General features: G+C 39.8%; 1 protein-coding gene across 6 annotated transcripts in view; it reads left to right on the top strand.

The window, feature by feature from the left end:
* The window catches only part of PDLIM5 (PDZ and LIM domain 5), a 191,346-nt gene that overhangs the window by 143,216 nt on the left and 27,040 nt on the right, over positions 1–21,090 (top strand). For all 6 annotated transcript variants that reach the window (XM_019488079.2, XM_014600312.3, XM_019488081.2 and 3 more), the window contains one exon: positions 10,122–10,303. In XM_019488079.2, coding sequence (XP_019343624.1) covers positions 10,122–10,303 — 182 coding nt within the window. The remainder of the gene's footprint in view (positions 1–10,121; positions 10,304–21,090) is intronic.

Consider the following 21,090-nt stretch of genomic DNA (forward strand, 5'->3'; position numbering starts at 1 on the left):
GCTGTAGCAGTAAAGTTGTGAACAGTGTTGATATTCGGCTCTACAGTAAATAAAGGAAGGATGAAACCTCTTTACAGCTTCATCCCACTATAGTTTCAGAAGTATAGTTCTCTAAGGATGCCTTAAAATCATTTTGGTACTAGTATTTGGGCAGCAGATTTTTATTTAATTTATATTTTTATTTTTTATTTTTTTAAACAAAGGGATGGAAATAGGCAATAGAAAATGAAGTAATATGTAGAAAAATAAGTTTAATATACACACCACCATACAATATTTTAATAAGTTATCCGAGTATTAATGTTTGCTGATTTTGGCTGTATTCTTAAAGAAATCCATGGTATCCTGCAAGGTATGAGTCAATAATTAAAGATCCAAATAATTAGAGTTACATGATAGGAAGAAAAGGGGTTGTATGAAAAGTGGAAGTTGGTCCAAGAGTTTGTGACCATTGGACCTAGTCTTCCCATGGGGTGTCCTGGTGAACAGATGTTCAGCTAGTTCCTGGTCTCCACCCCTTATATACTTATAGGCTGCCACCAAGTCACCCCGAGCCTACGCATTTCCAGGCTGAAAAGTCCCATGTCTCTCAGCCTCTCCTCGTAACGCCTGCTCTCTTGTCCTCTCATCATTCACGTGGCTCTCCTCTGGACTCTCTCAAGCTTCTCCACATCCTTTCTGAATTGTGGAGCCTAGAACTGGACACAGTATTCCAGCTGTGGTCTCATCAAGGCCAAGTAAAGTGGAAGGATGACTTCCCGGGTTTTGTTTGACATGCATTAGAGGAAGCAAGTTTTGTTTGCTTAGCCAGCTGCAGCATCACGTTGGTGGCTCATGTTCATCTTGTGGTCAATCATAACCCCCAAGTCTCTTTCAGATGCAGTGCTAGCTAGTGTAGCACTGCTGATCCTATAAAGTGGGTGTGGGTTCTTTCTCCCAAGGTGGAGCACCTTGCATTTCTCAGCATTGAATGCCATCAGGTTTTGATGGCATTCACATTCTTTCACATAGAGAGCTACACCCTGCCTTTTCTAGCAACACAATCTCTCCTGTACAGGGTGTAGCCATCTGTACCTGTGGTCCAGTCATAGGTGGAGTCCCACCAGGTCTCCATTATCCCTATGAGATAATATTATTGCTGTTTAGGAGTAGAGCCAGCTTCTCCTGCTTGTTGCCCAGAAAGATTAAAGAATACCTTGCAAAGATTGAACCAATTCAGGCTCAGGCTTTTTGAATGCTTGTCCCTACCCTAAGTGGAGGTAGATGGAGAGAATCAGCAAACAGCAGTAGCATGTCAAATAAACAGTTGAAAAGCAAGGTTTTTGGCAGTTTTTAGAACACACAGGAGCATATTTAATTCCGATTTGATAGGAATAGACAAGAAGGGGTGCCTAAGGTTTTGGACACACAAATTATACCAAATTAAAAATATATGTGGTAATTATTTCATGTTCTCTCAGACAAAAACTAAACTCTCTCTATATATACTCAGTTCTGTCTTGAAGATTGGCTATAAGGCTCCCTCTGCTGGATTCAATTACTTAAAACTTTCCTCTTGGCAAATATTTACCATTGTGCACGCACATGCTTTGTGTGTGTGCACACAAAATATTCATCCCAGGTGCAATATTCCTAACTCAGGCATTCATAGAACTGGCTTAAGTATCAGGAGATTTTTTTTTAAATGCCAGGTTTTTTTTAGCTTTAGGATTCCCCTTTACAGGCTTTTTCCTGGAACCATGAGAACTAGAAACGTTTTAAATGGAAGTAGTAAATCTCATGTAATTTTAGGAATTAAAACTTTGGCAAAAACACCAGTCATCACAAGATATGTGTTTAAAAATCACAGTTGTAACACTGAGAGTGTCACTACCCTGGAGCTTATTTGTCACCGTATAGATCTTCAGAGGATTGTAGTCATGGGATATACATTTTCATTTCTGTTCTAGTATGTTTCTAGACAGGCTGCAAATTCAGTATTGTACTGCAAGCTACTTTCAACCACAACAAACAAACAAAGAAAGCAGCAGCTAAAAGGCGGCTTTGAAGTTTTTCCAATGGATCTTTTCTATCTGATACATCCTCAAGACAGGATATTGTAACAGGACTGTCCAACTTCAGTGTGGCTGGGGGCTGCAGGCGAAGCCAGGGCCTAAACGTGGCACCTCACATACTACTTGAGGCACGCACTGGGGTGCAGTCCCCAGGATCCTGCCCCTGCTAGTTAAACTGGCATGTACCCCCTTTTCTCACCACTCCACCAGCAGCACATGGCCCCAGTTGAACACCCCTGTATTATAATAAAGAAAGTTGCATTGTTTTTGTCTCCTGTTGATTTTTTACTTTGAAAAGATTTATTTTAACATTTCTGAGCCAGATTCTAAGCTGTAGCAAGTTGGGGTCTAATAGGCTGAAATCAGTTGTACTTATTGGCACTATGTGAAAAACTGGTCCCACTTTGCTAATGTTGTAGTTAATAAAGCTTGCTTTGTATAAGAAGAGCTGATAACCCAGAAGAATTCTCTTATTCTTACTCTTGTACCTGGGCACATAGGAAGGATACACGTTAATGGCAGTTCGTCAGGTGTCTGGTCCTGAAGGTGGAAGTAGAATAAGCTGCTCTTTTTAAAGGAGGAAGACAGGCAACCTCTTGAGGAAATCTTCAAAATATAATCAGTTATGTTCAAAGCTTTGATGGAGAAATATGTCAAATGAACTTAACAGTCTAGGAGGTGTACATTAAAGTACTCTCACCAGGGAGGTTGCAGGTATTAATGTGAAATTTCTTCTTTCACTATATTCATAGATTTCATGGACATTGGGGACTGGAAGGGACCTCGCAAGATCATAGAGTCCAGCCCCGCTGTCGTAGGCAGGAAGTCTGCTGGGGTCAAATGATCCCAGCAAGATGTGCATTCAAATGCCATTTGAATGAATCCAGAGCAGGTGCTTGCACCACCTCTGGGGGAGTCTGTCCCAGACCCTGGACACCTGTACTGTAAAGAATTCTTTTCCTTATGTCCAGTCTAAATCAGCTTTCCAGAAGTTTCTGAAACTACACAACCAATTAATTAGTCTTTGACTTAAACATCACTCAGATCAGAAAAGGAGTTTCTGGGGAAAATAGCACTGGTAAGACTACAGTTTTCATACTGACTGAGTTCCTAGGAAAAGTTGGGCATTATGAAAAACTACTCATGAAGAAATCTTGGGAGGAAGTGGGAGAGAAATAAAATGCTGGGAAAAACTCCCACATTTTTTTGCTGGAGTAACTCTCATTTTATAAAGACTTCATAAGAGTAATAGTTTACTGATTTCTGAAGAGTCTACACGTGCAATTGATGCAAAGTAATAAGCTCCAGAGCAGTTTGAGCCTGAGTAAACTACTTTTGGGCACAGTGTCTACATGTCCGTGTGGGACAACAGCAATTTGAGCCAGGACAGAGCAGGTCTGGGCTGGCAGGGGGCTCTGGGCTCCAGGGATAGTGACAGAGGTTACACATAAGCCAGTTTAAGTAATCAGAAACTGGTTTAAACCTGTAACAGAACAGAAGCTCAGTGCACATAAACCAGTTTCAAAATGGCTGAAACTGGTTTAAGATAAACCTGGTTGAAAGAAGTATCAGACCTAACTGATTTGAGTCAAACTAATTTATGAAACTTCTGTCCCAGGCCCCTTCCTGGTTAAATTACAGTCCCCCAGCATGCTTTCCAGCTTTATGTTGGGCTGTGCTGTCTGCTCCAGCAGAGAATGGTTGTGGGGGATGGGAGACCCAGGACTGCCCCCTCCCCCCCCCCCCCAGCAGACCCCAGCCAGGGAACAGGGAGTGGGGTTAAACCCATCTTCCCCCAAGTACAGAACTGCCCTGCTGCTAAACTTACTGAAACTTACTGCTGACTCCAACTGTGGAGTGCAAATCCCAGAGGTACCTAGAAGCAAGAAAAGGAAGCCATGAGCAACCCTGCAGAATCCTGCTCCTGTGATTTTGGGCTACGAATCCCAGAGACCTCAGGGGCAGCAGGAAGAGGACGGAAACACACAGCCCATGCTGGCTATGTATAGAGAGGTGTGTTTTAGCACCCCTCAGTTTCTGGCCTGAGCCACTGCAGGCATGTGGCTGCATTTGCTGAATCAAAAGTAAATGTGTGTCCAGTTGTTTCTCAGTTTAGTCTCTGAAATTAAGGCTAACCTGCAAAGTCTGAATCGATTGAGCCTCGAGGCAGAGGGGCTGGCTGGGGCACAGGGGTGCTGAAAGTATGGAGCCGTATGGCTAGGCAGTAAGCAGGAATCTGGCTCCCGGCTGCCTGGGCACAATTCACATGCTTTTAATCGCAGTAAACTACTCCGTCATAAGATAGTACTTTCTCCAACAGTACTATTTTACATGGAGTTGATTAGTTTTCTGCAGCCTAATATGTGCAGATAGTGATGCTTTACTGTGCAGCTAATTAGTCTACTCTACAGTAAAGCACACATGTAGATGCACCCAGCAAATAGAAAAGCTCCTACTGATTTCAGGAGATTTTAGGCTAACCCTAAAACTCCTATGTTGATACCAGATTTTTTAGGAGCGTTAATCACACCTCAGTTTTTCTTTTTGCATCCCTGGAGGTTTGTTTGAATTATACCTGCAACTTTTTCTCACTCTTGGAAATGTCTTCTTCCTTTTTCTGTAGCAGATGGCAGGTGTTAAAACTTTTTTTCCCCTCTGACCCCTGAAAATTGTCAGACTAGAAAATACTGTGATTTTTCTAGGTTTTCAACAACATGGAAATAGGGTTTTCCCAGCACTAAAAATGCCTTCTCAGTTTCTGAGAGCCTTTCTAGGCATAGATAGCTTGTCATAGACATGAGAACTCATTGGTCAGAACTTAAACGGGCAGTAAAATGAGAGTTGCTTTAGTCCATTCTAAGATTAAAAGTTTTAAATGCTCAATGGAAGCTTTGAATGAGTGAGCCCCTGATCAGGGATCTGATGTAAATCACTTCTGTGATCTGTTCTTGGGGTGGAATCTGTGTTGCCCCTCCAGAATAAAGGAAAGCCAAGGTAGTTTTAAGCCCTTTTGTACCCTACAAATCCTGGTATGTTTTAGGGATTTGCACAGACCCTGGCACAATTAAGGTGGATTCAAGGGGCTGGGGTTGTGCAGTCATGTGGCTGGCTGTGCCACCCATGTTAGCTGTCAGCATGGGGTGTGGCCAGAGCCCCTGCTTTCACACAGCTCCAGAGCCCATGGATTGAGTGCTGCCACCACCACTCATCTCCCTTTTCTCCTACTTCTAAATTCGGTAGGAAAGGGGAGGGAGGAGAAGAGGGAACAGCAAACAACAGGAGCATTCACTATCTAAGATCCAGAGCCACCAAAAATAGGGGCTCTGGCTGACCCGTCCCTGATCAGCTGGTGAGCACAGAGCTCTGGCAGGAGCCTATGCTGATTGGGCAGCCAAAGTGGGAGATACCCCTGCTTCTCTTAACCTGTTCTTACATCCGCTATTGCCTGAGTGTCTAAATTATAGCCACCTTCTCAGACTGTCCCTTGTTGCATTCCAGTCCCCACAGCCCCATCCATGAGATTGCCCTATGCCAGGACTTGTGTGGGAGTCCCTGAGATATGTTCATCTGTCTTTCTAGTGCTACACCCAGAATCCTCCATGGGCAGCACATGGGCTTTTGGTAGATATATAGTCTATTTATGTAGAACTAAGTAGCAAGGACAAAAGGATACAAATCTAGTCCTCAGGTCTTGCCTTCATGATCAAAAAAGGCATGTTCTCACATTCTTGCTAAGCTAAGGTAAAAGTCTATGGAAAATATGGTTATTACAGCTTTTCATATGTATTGTAGGTTGGGTTTAAGGACTAGAGAGAGGTGGTTGAGATGTGCTTTTGTCAGGAAATGCTGATCCATCAGAACTTTGTGCCAGGACAGTATTTTCATAAAATCCTCCCCAGAGACAAAATTGTGAAAGTTCTTGCTGGACAACAAAACCATTTCCCCCTCAGCTTTATTTAAGGTTGTTTTAAGAACCTAGTGTTTAACTTGATCATTTGGTTAATGCAAAGACTATAAATTTCGATTTCTTCAATAGGATTTGACCTCCTCTTAACTAACTGCAAAAAAGATCCTGACTTTTATCACAGTGAAGACAGTCATAGGATACGTACAGATATTCAGGGTGGTTAGATTGAGTTAAAAACAGCCACCCGATCTAAGGTAAGCCAGAGGGGGCAGGACTTGGGCAGAACAGGGAAGCAAGCGGGATCTGCGGAGGTGCTGGCAGGATGGGGGGGGCTGCCTCCCCCTCCCAGGCCTGGGGGCTATTTTTAGCCCCCTGAAATCCTTCCCACAGTGAACCAGTTGCCAGATTCTGCTCCCCCCTCCCCCCACCCTGACTTACTTCCTCGGCTCCTGGCACCAGTGAACACCAGTAAAACTGGCCCCGGGAGCAGCTTGAGGCATGGGGGTTTGGTGGGCTTGGGGGCAAGGTCAGGGGAGAACGGGTGATCTGCTGTGGTGGTTGTCCATCTAGGGAAAGGGGGAAGAGCCAGGGGGCTAAAAATAGCCTGGTGGCAGTAGCTGGGCTCTCCCAGCCTCAGGGCTGTGATGTTCTATCAGAAGTTCAAATAGATCAGTCGTACCAGACCCAATCTAAATTCAGTTACCTCAGAGGTACACTTAAGTCGGATCAGGTCAGCCACTTTTAGACTGATCTAACCTTCCTGAACTTCTGTATAATTTTTACTGAGATCAACCTGGGTTTAGATCAAGTGACCATTTTTTAATATGATCTAAGCTCCCCCTAACCAATGTCTCCAAATGTCTGTACCTAGCCTATATGATTAGATGGTCTTCTACTTACTGTATCCAATGAGGTACCCTACATAACAAATTTGATTGAAAATTATATTTGATATACCACAACTTTGGTCATTCATTTGTTTGTTTGTTTGTTTGTTTGTTTGTTTGTTTTAAAGGTCATATTCTAAGCCTTTTGAGTCAGTAATCTGTGAATTAATGCCTCCACATTCATGAAATAAACAAGAACTTGCTTTGTGCTTCTCTGTTGTTACTGTACGCACGTGCACAAACTCACTCACACATTCACTATAGTAAATTTCATGGGTTCCATAGCCTTTCATAGACACTAGGGCTAGAAGGGACCTCAAGAGATCATCGGGTCCAGCCCCCCACCCCAGGGACAGGAAGTCAGCTAGAGTCAAAGGATCCCAGCAAGATAAGCATCCAAACGTTCCTTGAATGAATCCAGAGTAGGTGCCTGCACCACTTCTGGACTGAATCTATTCCAGGCCTTGGGAGCTCAGACAGTAAAGAAGTTTTTCCTTATGTCCAGCCTGAAATGGTCATGGAGGAGTTTGTCTATTGGTCCTTCTTATCCCTTGGGGCGCTCTGGTGAACAGATGTTTCCCCAGATCCTGATGCACACCCCTTATGTACTTAGAGGCAGCCACCAGGTCCCCCCTGAGCCTGACCTTTTCCAGGCTGAAGAGTCCCATGACTCTCAGCCTGTCATCATAAGGCCTATTTTCCTGCCCTCTGATCATGCACATGGCTCTCCTCTGGACTCTCTCAAGCTTCTCAACATCCTTCTTGAATTGTGGAGCCCAGAACTGGATGTAGTACTCCAGCTGTGGCCTCACAAAGGCCGAGTACAACAGGAGGATGACATGCTAAGATTTACTTGAGAAGCATCTATGGATGCAAACCAGAGTTTTGCTTACTTTACCAGCTGCGACATCGTATTGGTGGCTCATGTTCATCTTGTGGTCAGTCATGACCCCCAAATCTCTTTCAGCCATGGTGCTAGCAAGCGTAGCACTGCCGAGCATATAAGCGTGCTGCGGGGTTTTTTTTTCCAACAGGTGGAGTACCTTGCATTTTTCAGTATTGAACGTCATCAGGTTTATATCTGCCCACTTATAAGCTTATCCAAGTCAGCCTGGATCACTAACCTGTCCTCATGTGTGGATGCTGTGCCCCAAAGTTTAGTGTCATTGGTGAACTTGGCCATTGGGCTTCTGATACCAATGTCCACATCGTTGCTAAAGATGTTAAACAGAACTGGTCCAAGGACAGAGCCTTGGGGGACACCACTGGTCATGGAGCGCCATAGTGATTCGCTTCCATTGACTACTACTTTCTGGGTCTGACCTCAGAGCCAATTTCCCAGTCATTGGACTGTGGTGTAGCCAAGGCCACAGTTGGCCAATTTTTCCATGAGGAGATCGTGGGACACCACATCAAAGGCTTTTTTAAAGTCCAGGTATATGTCAATCTCTTCTCCCTTGTCCAGCTGATATGTTGCGTGGTCATAGAATGAGATGAGATCGGTCAGGCAAGATCTACCCGCGACAAACCCGTGCTGGTTATCCCTCAGGATTTTGCCATCAGCCAGCTTATCAAATAAATCATAATAGTATTTAATCACAATTATTTCTGTGGGTAAAGGCTTATGATTGGAATAACTGCATTCTATTGAAAATCAAATGGAACAACCTGAGGATTCAGTTTTAAGACCGAGGTTCTTTGTGAATTTGTTGCGGTTTGTAGATACATTAAATATTTATACTTTTTAGCATGGCTTACAAAAAAATTTTTTTAGCTCAAAATATGAACTTAAGCCTTGATGTATAAAAATGCCCTAATTTTAGGTAGAAAAGCCATGTCAGTATATACATAATAACTATTTTCCAATAAAAATCACTTAAATTGTTACTATGAAAACTTTTATGTTAATGCCATGAAAGACTATGCAGCAGTATGTGGCAATCAATGTATAAACAGTATTAAATTTACATATTTTCTATAGTAAAGAATTATAGGTCTTTAAGCAAGTTCATCAGTTGATGTGTTTTTAAAGGACAAAACACCAACTTGTATTTTGATTTACAAATTATACTTGTTAGCACATACTGCACATTGAAATAATTTTGTGAAACAATACTTGTTTTCCATCTCCCAAAGACAAATACTAGTGTTAATAAGAAGAGAAAAAAAAAGTAATGTGGCACAAGTTCTTTTTTTAATGAGAAGTCTCCCCTTTCAAGCCTGTGGATATAAGAAATGAAGAATCTCCTTCCAGCAACTTAAGTAGTTGGCACTTATACTGCGTACAATTTCTAACTAACTGCAATTGTCAATGGATAATACATTTTTAAAAAGAAGAGATCTGTACTAGTTCTTCAGAAAAGAAGACATCTTTAAACTCTACAATATTATATAAGTTGTGGAATGAAACAACTATATCTCATTTCAAATGTGAAATCTATCAGGTGTGTGAATGTAGTTTGCCTGTAACAGCAAATCATATGTAATGCATCAGAGTCATTTCTGTGCTGACATGTTAATGGAGAATTATGAATAGAATCTGAATATATGAGTACTTACCTACTAACCAAGAACCTATTATTAATAATAACTTTTAAAAATAAGAATCCAGTAAAAGGATCTAACCCACTCATCTTGAGTCAGTCCACTTATTGAGTTCCCCTTGGGTCCAGAAATTTGGTGGAGGGGGAAGCAGTGGCAACATTAATTACTGTGGCTCTAGGAGTGGACCCCAGAGGGTCCCAACTGGCATATGTGGGTAGCCACACCCATCCTACATGTTGGATCCAGCCCATTGACTGGCCCCGCACCATCCATCTGGCCCCTCCAGCTAGAAATGTTGAGCATCATAGTTCTTTTTTATTTTGCAGAAGTTCCTTTTCCTCAAAATCGTAAGGGAACAACTATATATAGTATAGAACAGTACAGTATAAATATTTTGTATTAGTTGTACTTTATCTTATAAATATGCAGTATATTAAAAAAACTGAATGAGAGTGCATATACACTGAAGCTTTTTTATTTTCTTTCTTCTTTTTTTAAACAATCCAAGTGCAGTCTCTATTACCTTTCTAGCTGCTTTTCAATATTTGTGTATACTTTTTGGGTTGGGTAAAGTTATTTCAAGGCTAACAAGGCAATGGTGATAGAACAGCTTATGCAACTAGCACTTTGGTATGAATGGAAAAGAGTTTACCCACCAGTATTTCACTGTGTGCTATTTCAGTGTGTTATTATTCAGGCAAAAAATACATTCTCTCTTTTTTTGAACAGTGATTCCCTGGAGGCCACACAGCCTGTTGCTTATGCTGCCTCAGTAAAGAACATGCCTATGAGTCCAGACAGTCCTGACACCAAATCATCTGCAGCCAACATCACATCTGCTACAGCCGTTAAACCAACCGAACTTCAGAGTGCTGTCAAATACTCAGGCTGGCAACCTTCAAACCAAGCAGGTAACTTGAAAGAAGTCTTTTTCTTGTTCATTTAGGGGCCTTTGAATCTTTATTAAAATATTCAAATCTACTAAAATGTTATTATTAAAATGATGCTAGAAATTAATATTGACATGGTTTGTCTCATCCACATTTGTTTTAAAAATAGTTATTGTTGTTACTTCCTCTATTTTATTGCGAGTCAACTAGTAGAACTTATCCCTTAGCCATTTTATGAGTAATCCCTATAATTTAGTTGATTTTTCTCATGAGTAAAATTTTGAAGCTTGTGATCTTCAACTATTTATTAACATAATTAATAAAAGTCAGATAATATCAGATTAGCTGATACTAAAATGCTCTAAACAGATATTTCTTAAATGTTTATAAGCTGATAGAGAAAAATATCAGGAGAAGAATACATTTAACATGTTGGTTCCTTACTTTTGTTCAAGTGGGATTTTAAGTGTTGAAGTATCATTCAGCAGCATGTAGAGAAAAGTTTGTCTTTGGTATTTCTGGCTTTCACTTTAGTATTAAATTCTAACTATGCAATGTTTAATTTGTGTAGTGCAAACGTTAAAAGCTATCTCCTGTAAGGATAATTTGAAAGAATATTCACTTTGAATATGGTTTTATAATGCTTTTATCATTCTTATCCTTATGTATCCTTGCATTTCTTTCTTGTGGAAAATGTACTTTGATTTGCTTAAGTATGATAAAAGCAAATAGTGGTTTAGCCTGAGAGAAGGTGCTGCTTTTTAATTCATAGTTACTCTAAGAAATGCACCATACCTGTGTTAATGATGTAATAGTAAGTTGAGTTGTTATAACCCTTTTTAAATTACTTGGTTCCTAAACTGAACTCTAGTCTTTGGCCCTGTGGTGAACTTGAACATTCATTTCTAGGTACCCAGGGGATTTTCTCTTAATTATTTTTACTATCTTAACCATCAGGTTTCTTATGAGAATATGATGGATTTCCTCAGTTCTACTTCTGACCGTGCCTGAGCTCTGAAGTAGCATTTTTTTTATCCTATTATTAAGGGATTTCCCTCTTAAAAAAAACTCCTTAAAGGCCAGAAATAAATCAGTACCCAGTCAGTTCAGTGTAGAAATGAAAGTGAACATATGGCGTTAATGCACTATGTTTTATAAAGGCTTCTTTGGACCAAATGGTCAAATTACAATTGTATCTATTGAATAAAAACAAAATGTATTTTGTACTGGACATGCAATACTATCAAACATCCTCAAGATGGCAATAAACTGACACTTCTATACTTGTTAAAACTGTCTTGTAAAAGCATGGTAAGGCAGCAGCAGCAATTTGACTGATAGAATTAAGAGTTATGTAAATTTAAACAAGTATATTTTTAGTGCCTTTTTCCCCTTGTCTGAATCTGAAATGAAAATCTATAACATAGGGACATGTCGTATAAAAATATTCGTCTGTTTTCTGAATCTTTTATAGTTTTGTTAGTGCTTTTTCCACAACCTAGTTGATTTATTTCACTAGCAAAGACCGTTTTAAAAACTTGAGGTTTCAGCAGAACACCACCCATTTACAGTATGTGAATGGGTGTTACATAGAGAAATCACATAAATAACCTCCGTGTAAATATAAATCTAGTGCTTAAGAGATTTTTTTTCACAACTGACTGCCATGGAAGCAGTGAGCTAGAAAGATATATAAGGATTAAATCACGTTTCTTACCAAACATCTCTATAAATATACAGACCTTCGTGTACTGACAAAGTTAATATCACCTATTTGGTACAAAGCAAATAGATCAAGAAAATGCGATCTTGGTTGGTTGGTTTGGTTTGATTTGGGTAGGCTTTGTATTAGGATTTTTCTTTACCTAAGAAAAATAAATTACTTATAAAGTTTGAAATTCAGGCTGAATTTAAGCCAACTACTCATTACTATCAGTAGTTTTTCATGTTTGAGGCTGCATTTGCAAGTTTGTATATATGTAGAGGGAATCTGTGTATAAGTGTTATAGTCTTATATCAGTCAACCTTGAGTGTCCATGTTAACATTTAATACTCTGAAGAGTTGCACTAACAGTGCAAGTCTGCCAGATCAAAAAAACTATTAGTTTGAACTAGGCAAGACTGTTTGAATTAAAGACTTCATTTGAGTGAAAGAAACTTCATTCTGCATGCCAGCAGGCATAAAAGAGAAGCCAATACAGTAAAACGTTGTGCTAAATAACCAGCCTCTAAGCCCTTTGGACAAAAGACTGAAAAAACAAAGAAAGCTTCCTTATCCTAGTTCAATATGACACATGCTGTTAAGATAGAGTAGTTTATCTGCAGGCACTGACAATGATCATGTTCAATCTATTGCCTTTTTGTAGAATCCTGAAGTAGTTACGTTACGAGATACGAGAATTGAAAACTGGTTGCCCTGAATTCACCCAGTTTCCTTGAGAGTAACAACTTGAGTCATTATCTTTCTTTCAATAAAAATGTCATGAAGATTATGGGTAAAGATAACATAAGAGGAAAGTTATTCTAGCTTTACGTGTATTGTCATGTTGTTTAACTTAGTCTGGTGTCCTCTAGAGTGCCAGCCATTGACTGTGGTCTGGTTTTCAAGCACTCAGAAAAACTAGTGCTTCTGTAACTTCTAAATGCAATTTTTTTTTAAACTAGCTGAACTTGCATGTCTGGAGATGGCCATAGCATTGTAGGTTTGCCTGTCACTGGGCTGAGGGGGAAAAAAATGAAGAATTTGGGTTACAAAGTATCTTATGTACCTGGCTATGAGACGGCATCTTACATTTTGATTGGAATTGTAACAGCTGCCAAGATATTTCAGGCTTGACCAGAGTTTATATTACAGGTTTCATTGCAGATCTGCCCTTTAAACATGACGTAAGCTCACCTGTGGTTTTATATAGCATGCAGTCCCCAGAAAGTAGTAATGCAAAACCAACAGATGAAAGGGATCTAGGCATGGTTACAACAGCACTAGAGCAGAGATTGGATCTTCTTCTTTTTCTCAGGCATATATTTTACAAAATAGAAACCTTTAAGGTTTCCCTTCATCTAAACACACTGATAGAGGTGTAACAAGGTCTTTCAGTGCCCCGGGGGAAGGGTGGGTACGGGTTTGCTTGCTGCAGCAACATGGGCTTGGGCTGCTGTCACTGTGGGACAGGTAGCAGCATGGGTTACCTAGGGGCTATCCTGGTGGCATGTTCACCAACCCCCCACCCCGGTCTACTCCTGGGGTGGGGGGAAACATCATTCCACCCCCTTCCTCCAGATACGCACTACTAGGCATGGGGTTGCACCTGCACAGGTTGTATTGCCAGGCCATGCAGGGCTGTGCCTGCCATGAAAAACACTCCTGGGGAGAGAAGGAGGCCATGTTGCCCCATGGGACTACTGGTCCCCACCCCACTCCAGTTATACTACTGCTCCATGGAGTTAAAACCAGCAGTTTTTCTCTGACAAGCACAGCTGATCATTGGTTAACTGTTTTTAGGGGTTTTTTTAATGTAATCAAGAGCTTGAGAAACTGGACAAAGAACTGTAAGGCTTCAAGGCATCTTTTGTATTCAGTTACTATTTCTACTGTCTTACTACAGTAGAGTAACCTTTGCCTGTGTTTTTGATAAGTGAAAATCCCTGATAATTCCCAGACCAAAAATATTTTAGCCGGATTTTTAACGTATTTTGTTGTCGAAGAAGACAGATAAGTACCTGCTGGTGTTTTTCAAAACCACATAGATGACCAATTTGGTTTTACAGTTGACATGCATATTTATGAACTCGGGTGCTTAAAATGAGGCACGCTTAGGTGGACTTGAACAGTCTTTCTGAATTTCAAAGAATACTTAGTATTATAAAACAAGTTATAATACAACAAATGCTGCCACATGTATCAAATAAAAGTATAAGAACTAGCTTTCTTATAAGGACATTTTGCTACTTCAATTGGTGACAAAATTTCAGGCCAAAATTTTCAAACCTGAATCCCCAGATTAAATCTATGCTTTGGACCACTTTTATGTGGTCTACCAAAGCACTAGACATAGATTTAGGAACCTCACTATAGGCACCCAAGTTTGAAAATATTGTTCTGAATTATTTGTCACTTAATAAATTAAGAGAATATGTCTCTAAGTGGAAACCCATGTATACTTTTTTCAGTTTTTTTGACCAAATAGCAGTTAAAGCTAATACATTACACTTCATACTTTTAAACAGTACCTTTGCTGTTCAGAAAAATGAAAGTATTTTAGGAAATAATGAAAAGGCAGAAATAAATAGCAGAATCATTGCATTAGACATTATTTCAACCCCAACTTGTGGTACTAACATTTTGGACAATATACAATAAATATTTATAGTGTAGATTATATCATATTGTATCCATAATGAAGCAAAAAAGTAGTAAGATTTTTGCATGCCATTTAGAGAAGCTGCAAACAATTATGACTAGGCACATACCCCACATGCATAGCATGAATATTACTGGCAGTTTAATTAATATAACTTCAGGCTACACAGATGCATCCTTTAGATAGGATAACATCTTTTAGCCTGGCTGCAGTTAGGCAGAATCTCTATTTCTTGAATAGTCCACCTTTTCTTGCTTCTCTGTTAATAATTAATACAGTTTGCTTTCCTTAAACATAATGGCAGAAGTACCTACAGATATTAAAATGTTCATGCACATACCATATTTTATTGCATACCACACTCCCCCAAAATAAAGCGCACACCTTGTTTTTGAAAGGCAGAATGCAGAGAGAGATTTTTCCCAGAGTCATGACCTAAAGTTGGCTTTTTCATGGGCCGGCAGTACTGCAAGGCAACTATCAGGTTCTTTGGGGTTCCCTCCCTCTTCCCGCACCACCTGGGACAGCATGCCAGAAGGATCAAGTCCAGTGTTGCTAACCCTTTCACAGATGCTCTCAAATTGGCAGCACTAAGTTTTTGACTGAGCAGTGAGTTTGGTATGATCTCCATTTCATTGGTAGTTTACTCAGAAAACTAGTACAATAAATTGTATGGAATGAAAGATGTCCTGTTATGTGAAGAGTTCTATTTTTGCTTCCTTACACATGGTAAACGGGTCTCAAAAACTATGGTGAAAACTGTGTCCAGTTTGTATTCTATATCAAATAATGTGCCATATCTATTTGATACCAAATTGTATTGACAAAACTCACAAGTACTTACAAGGGTGAAGTTGTGGGCTGTGTTCATATTTGTCATGTCTACCTTAATATGAAAGCACCCTAAATTTGGAATAGCAGAATTCAGCATCTGAGGTGAAGCCAAAATGGGACTATTCTGCTCATCCCAGTCAAAAAAATATATATCTATACTACACTATCACGCATTCTATATGGGAGAGATGTTACCAAAATCTCAGGAACTTTTCCCTGTATGTATTCTTTTGCTTGTGATCCAGGTGCTGTAATGATCATGAGTTTTAGATGAGAAGGCCTCAGATAAGGTGAAGCCCAGGTTTTGTTTGAATTTGTGAAGTATAGCATGGTCATCTAAAAATTGATATTCATCAGCATTCATCTTGTAAACCAACAGTTCTGTTTTCTATTCAGAGGCAAAATTTGACTAGAACGTGGCTTCTTTTTTCCTTTCCCTGATTTTTTTTTTTCTTTTCCCTGTCATTAATAGAAATGCAGAGACCATATTGTGTGTACTGACTAAAGACTATTGGTTAGAAAACCCATCAATCTCCATTAAGAGTTTTAACAATAATCTTGTTAGCTTTACAAAAATAACCCCGTATCCTTGACAGTCCTTTTACAGTAACCTCCTGTTTAGCCCTCTGAACAACTTAACCAGTCTAATACAAAAAATGTGTTTTGGGTATGAATCCTGAAGTCTTTTCCATATCCCTCTTCCCCACTAAAGTGTCAGATCAGATGTGAATGCTGTTTATCAGAGAAAGGAGAGAGAATGAAGTGGGTACTAATTCCTCTTCCTCCCCTGCTATCTAGTTGCCAAAACTCTGCCCTGGCCATGTCTCTACCATTCATCAAAAAATTCTGTCACCATCTGTAAGTGCCTCTTTTTCACTAGCAAAGGATATATATCTGTTAGATGTTTGATATGGTATAGCTTCCTCAGAGGATACAAAGGGATGGAAGTCCACCTCAAGGTTTTCTTTTAGAAAATTCAACAAAAGCCGCTTCAGGTCCTGAGAACAAAACTCCAGTCAAACCTGAATATTGATCTTTGCCTGTCATGTGTGTCAGTTGCAGTTTTACATTCACCTCCTGTGTTTATTCTTAATCAGATTAAACCCTTTTACTGTCAGGTCTGACAGCAATCAAGATCTCTGCCCACTCATGAAAAAAAGGTTGTGAAGGAATGCAATTTATATGATGAGGAAAGAGGCCTTTACATCAGATAATGAATAGTTTACGGCCCAGGTCAGATCCAGCTGGTGCCTCAGCACCAGCTGGTCACCAGGTATGCACTATGTACTGTCTGAAACCACGGTACATACATACTTCCTTGGTTTCTGACTCCACAGTGCTGCAAACCTCAGTACCTATTACTCTGATGTCAGCTTCTGTAATGCAGATATTTAGAGCACTGAACCTCACAATGTCTCTGTGCAGAACAGTCTCATAGTGACTATAAATAAAGTTGAACTCTCACCATCATCCTCTACTTCGGCACGCTCACCAATCCTACTGTAGCTTCAACAAGTACTCCCATTCAAGTTATAGGTAAGACTTCTGAGCTCCCTTGAAAGCCCCTCCCCATCCTGAAAATCTCAGGAAGGTTTTTCTGGACTTGAATGTTGATAAACTTACTCATTTCCCCATTTTTCTTCCCAAGTCTATCTCTGCCTTGGAAGAAGCTAAACTTTACTTGTTTAGACTGTCTGGCCTTTGCAGGGAGTAGGTTAAAAGTCAGGCTATATCTTCTCGGAGGTTTTCTTTGTGGGCCACCAGCTGTGTAAGAGCAGTGCATTAACCACAATGAAGCTCATCCCAAAAAAGTTCAGGCAGCATCTGCTGCCTCTTTGAAGATCATGTTGATTCCTAAAATCTGTATGGGAATTCTGTGGAGTCTATTTACAAGACAGGACAGTATCTCTACATCACTCAGTTATAGCATGAGGTAGGGTTATACTGAGTCATGTCACATCCACTTAAAGCATACATGCTTTGTCCACATCCAAACTAAAAGGAGTGTAGCCACCTTAGTGAAGTGCCAATAAGGTGGCTCAGCAGAGTTTATTGTTGCATATACAATGCTATACTAAGGTAAGGTAAATAACTGTTCTTTTGTTCTATTTACTTGCAACTATTTTTGCTGAGGCAGTAAATAAAATGGTAGCTACTGTTAGGTTGAATAAGCACTGATATAAGTTCTAACTGATGAGCTTTAAATTTTTCCCATGCCCACCAAAGGGAGACACTTTTAGACAAGAGTCAAGCTGTAAAGCAATTGCTCATCAAAATCCTTACTACATTGCTGTGTATTGGGTTTTTTTGTCCCATTCAGTAGCTAAATGTTCGCTTGCATTTATGTAACACCATTCATTTCTGAAGAATCCCAAAGTGCATTACAATTCCATATTCTGCATGCACAGAAATTGCTTTTGTGCACCACTGACATGCAGCTACTTGTTTGGTGACATGTAGCAGCTGTTTCACAACACACAGTTACACTCCATAGCATCCTGAAAGGAAATGAGACTAGTACTGTATCAAATTGGAACTGCTGGAACAGTGTAAGAAGGTAGAATTATCCAGTACTCTTAGTTACTCTAATTGGATTTTGGCCAGGGCACAAACTAATCCATCGGAAGGTGTAGTGGGATGCTCAGTCATCATAAATGGTCAGGACTTTCAACTTCATTTCTTACAGAAGTTCTCTCTCACACACGACATGCACAGAACTTAGTAGAGTTCACTGCTGGTGCTGACTCAAAAGGAAGCAGGCCACCCCTTGAATTGAAGTGGCCTTCCTGTGGCCTCTCATCCAAGCAGGCACAATTCTGCTTCGTTTGAGGGCTCAGACAAGATCAGAGCCTGAAGTGAGGTGGTACAGCTGCAGGCTATAAAAATCAATTTTTCCTTTGGGGAAAGACCATTTCATTTTAGTCAACAGCCCTCTGGCTTCCTAGACTTTGTGGTTGTGTAATAGAATGGTATACAGAAAGTTTATGATGTAATGTTCAAAAGACAGTTCCCAAGTTTATAATGCTAAATGAACAGCTACCAGAGTGTGTTCATTTAGTTTTCCCCATTTGTACCATATCTTATTCCCATCTTATTTTTCAGCTTGCTACTAAGTTATACAATCCCTTTTCAATAGAAGCAAGATTGGAATGTCAGCATATTCTTCAATAGCCACAACTGTCAGTTGCCTAATCCTGAGCCAGCAACATGTGTTAAGCACATGCTCTGTTCAGCAAAGAGAGTACTTTGGAAGTTAGCTTTAAGTGTAGAAGAACTGATCCCCAGAGGCCTTTGTCTGAAAAATTATTTTATTTCTTACAGTTGTCTTTGCACATTTTTAAGCATAAACTTTCTGCATATGGAATTGTTCTTACCATAGATGTTCTGTGATTTTTTGCTGCTTCTTGCTTGTTCCCTTGGCATCTTTAGGCAGAATTTCTAGTGCAGGAGAAAATTTTAACTAGCCTATAGCCATGATGTGACCTTCTGTTCTATGAGTGACGCCATAACCCATGTTAACACAGTGACTCTCTTCCCCCTTTTAACAACTGTACCACATGTAGAGGTTTAAATGAATGATAGCCTTTTGGCTAAGAATCCCGAGGAAAAATCCTGTCTTTGAGGTCCATGGGAGTTTTGCTATTAACTCCTACAATACAGGGACAGATCTAGAGAACCTGGGTTCAGTCCTTACTGATGAGAGCCCAAGGGATATCATGATGCAACTATTGATCCTTGGAGCAAGGTTATTTTTGCTTAGGAGCCATACAGCAATCAACCATGGTGACTTGTCTTCTTTCCTCTTGTATTTTTCTCCGTTGTCATGTCTATTAATGCTACAGCCTTTCTAGACCTGTAGCTAACCAAATGGCTTACAGTTTTTAGAAATGTTTTAGGCTGGAAAATATAATCTACCACACCATTAGCCCCTGCTGTGTTTATACGGTTCTGTACTTATAAGTGTGACAAATCAGTTCACTTCATCTCTCTTCACTCCCCCTTGTGGAACAGGAAGTTATGGTTAATGGTGCACTTAATTAAAAGGGATTAATCTCCTGTGCACAGTGAGAACTGCACAATGAATTGGGAAAAGGGCCTGGGGATAACTCTGCTAAGTGAGTCTTTGTATCCAACAGTTCCTGCTCTTTACATGCATGAAAATAAGTTAATTGAAACTGGCCATTGTGTAACATTAGTCTTTAGTTAAAATACATATAAAGCCTTGTCCAACCAGTTATGCATAGAGTGGGATGACTGACAGGCCAAAGCACCAATGCTTCCTGGTTTGTGGACTTTTTCTCCACCCTCTTAATCTAAATGTTTATACTATCATGTGCCAGAAAACCGCAAGAATGTATTCCTTTAAAAGTTAACTTAATACAAACCTGGACTTGGCCAAGCAAAATCCATGGTGCAGGCAGAGTCATATAATTTGCAAGTGTCAGCCATTCAAAATCAAGCTATTTACTTGCAGTATGAAATTATAACTCTCCAACATGACAAGAAGCAATATGTATTTAGAAAGCTTGAATATTGTGGAATGCATCACAAAAATGTACAAAGCGCTTACCAGAGACAGCATAGTCTAGTGTGCTTCATTAAAACACCTGAACAGAAACGCTACTAATCTGCTGTGACCTTTGACAAGTTACTTATGACATGGTATTGGTGGAGAGAAAGGGTGAAATTATCCATGGTTGAGCTTATCTTGCATGCACATTCAAATGGAAGCAATGCATCTCTATTGCAACTCAAACACAAATACCTTATTTGCACTTTGTGTTGAAATTGTATGAGTTGGAACATGAGTTGCCTAAATGCCTACCCACTTTTCCATGTGTGATTTTGAAAATCAAATTCACTTCCTGTGGTTTATTTAAAATTTGAATAATGTCACAGAGCTGGTGAGAATTACTAATTAATAGGCCTAATTCTCCCCTTATACCGTATGCAGTCATTTACAACATGTCAAAATGGTATTTGTATTACACTTGTTTAAGGTGTATGCATGCACAAGGTGCTATGCATTAGAGTATTATAACCAGTGTTTATATTAAAAGAAATACATTTGTAAAATATTACCCTTATCACTATTCAACTTCATTAATCAGCATAATAAAAAAGAGATGTTGCATGCATTGTAATTGCTTAGACATAATAATGTTCTAAATAACACTATATTAATGTTGTCACACTGGCATAGTCATTTAGCTCTCAAGATCAAAAATATAAGCTGAGCACACTAGAAAACAAAACTTCTCTGCATGAAAGAGCAAAGTGGGTTTTAGCGCTCTAGAAAAATAGAACTGGTCTCCATTGTGCAGGGGAGTATGGCAGTCTCTGTGCTGTCTTTCATTCCAGGGCCCATTTTCAGTAAAACCGATACCAGTTGTGCCAAATTTGTGATGGTATATGATGTAAGAAATCACAGGGAGACGAGCTAAACCCAGCCAAAACCACCAGGCTCATTTTAATTAAGATACTTTACAGCCAATTTAATCTGACTTCTTAGAGTTGAAAGACTAGTCGCTAACGCAGGAAACTAACCCCCTGAAGTTGCAGAGGTTCTTGAAATTGGGCCTCAGTTGCACCTGTTCTGATTTTTCATGGTGC

The sequence above is a fragment of the Alligator mississippiensis genome, chromosome 2 (assembly GCF_030867095.1).
Source record: "Alligator mississippiensis isolate rAllMis1 chromosome 2, rAllMis1, whole genome shotgun sequence".
NCBI lineage: Eukaryota > Metazoa > Chordata > Crocodylia > Alligatoridae > Alligator > Alligator mississippiensis.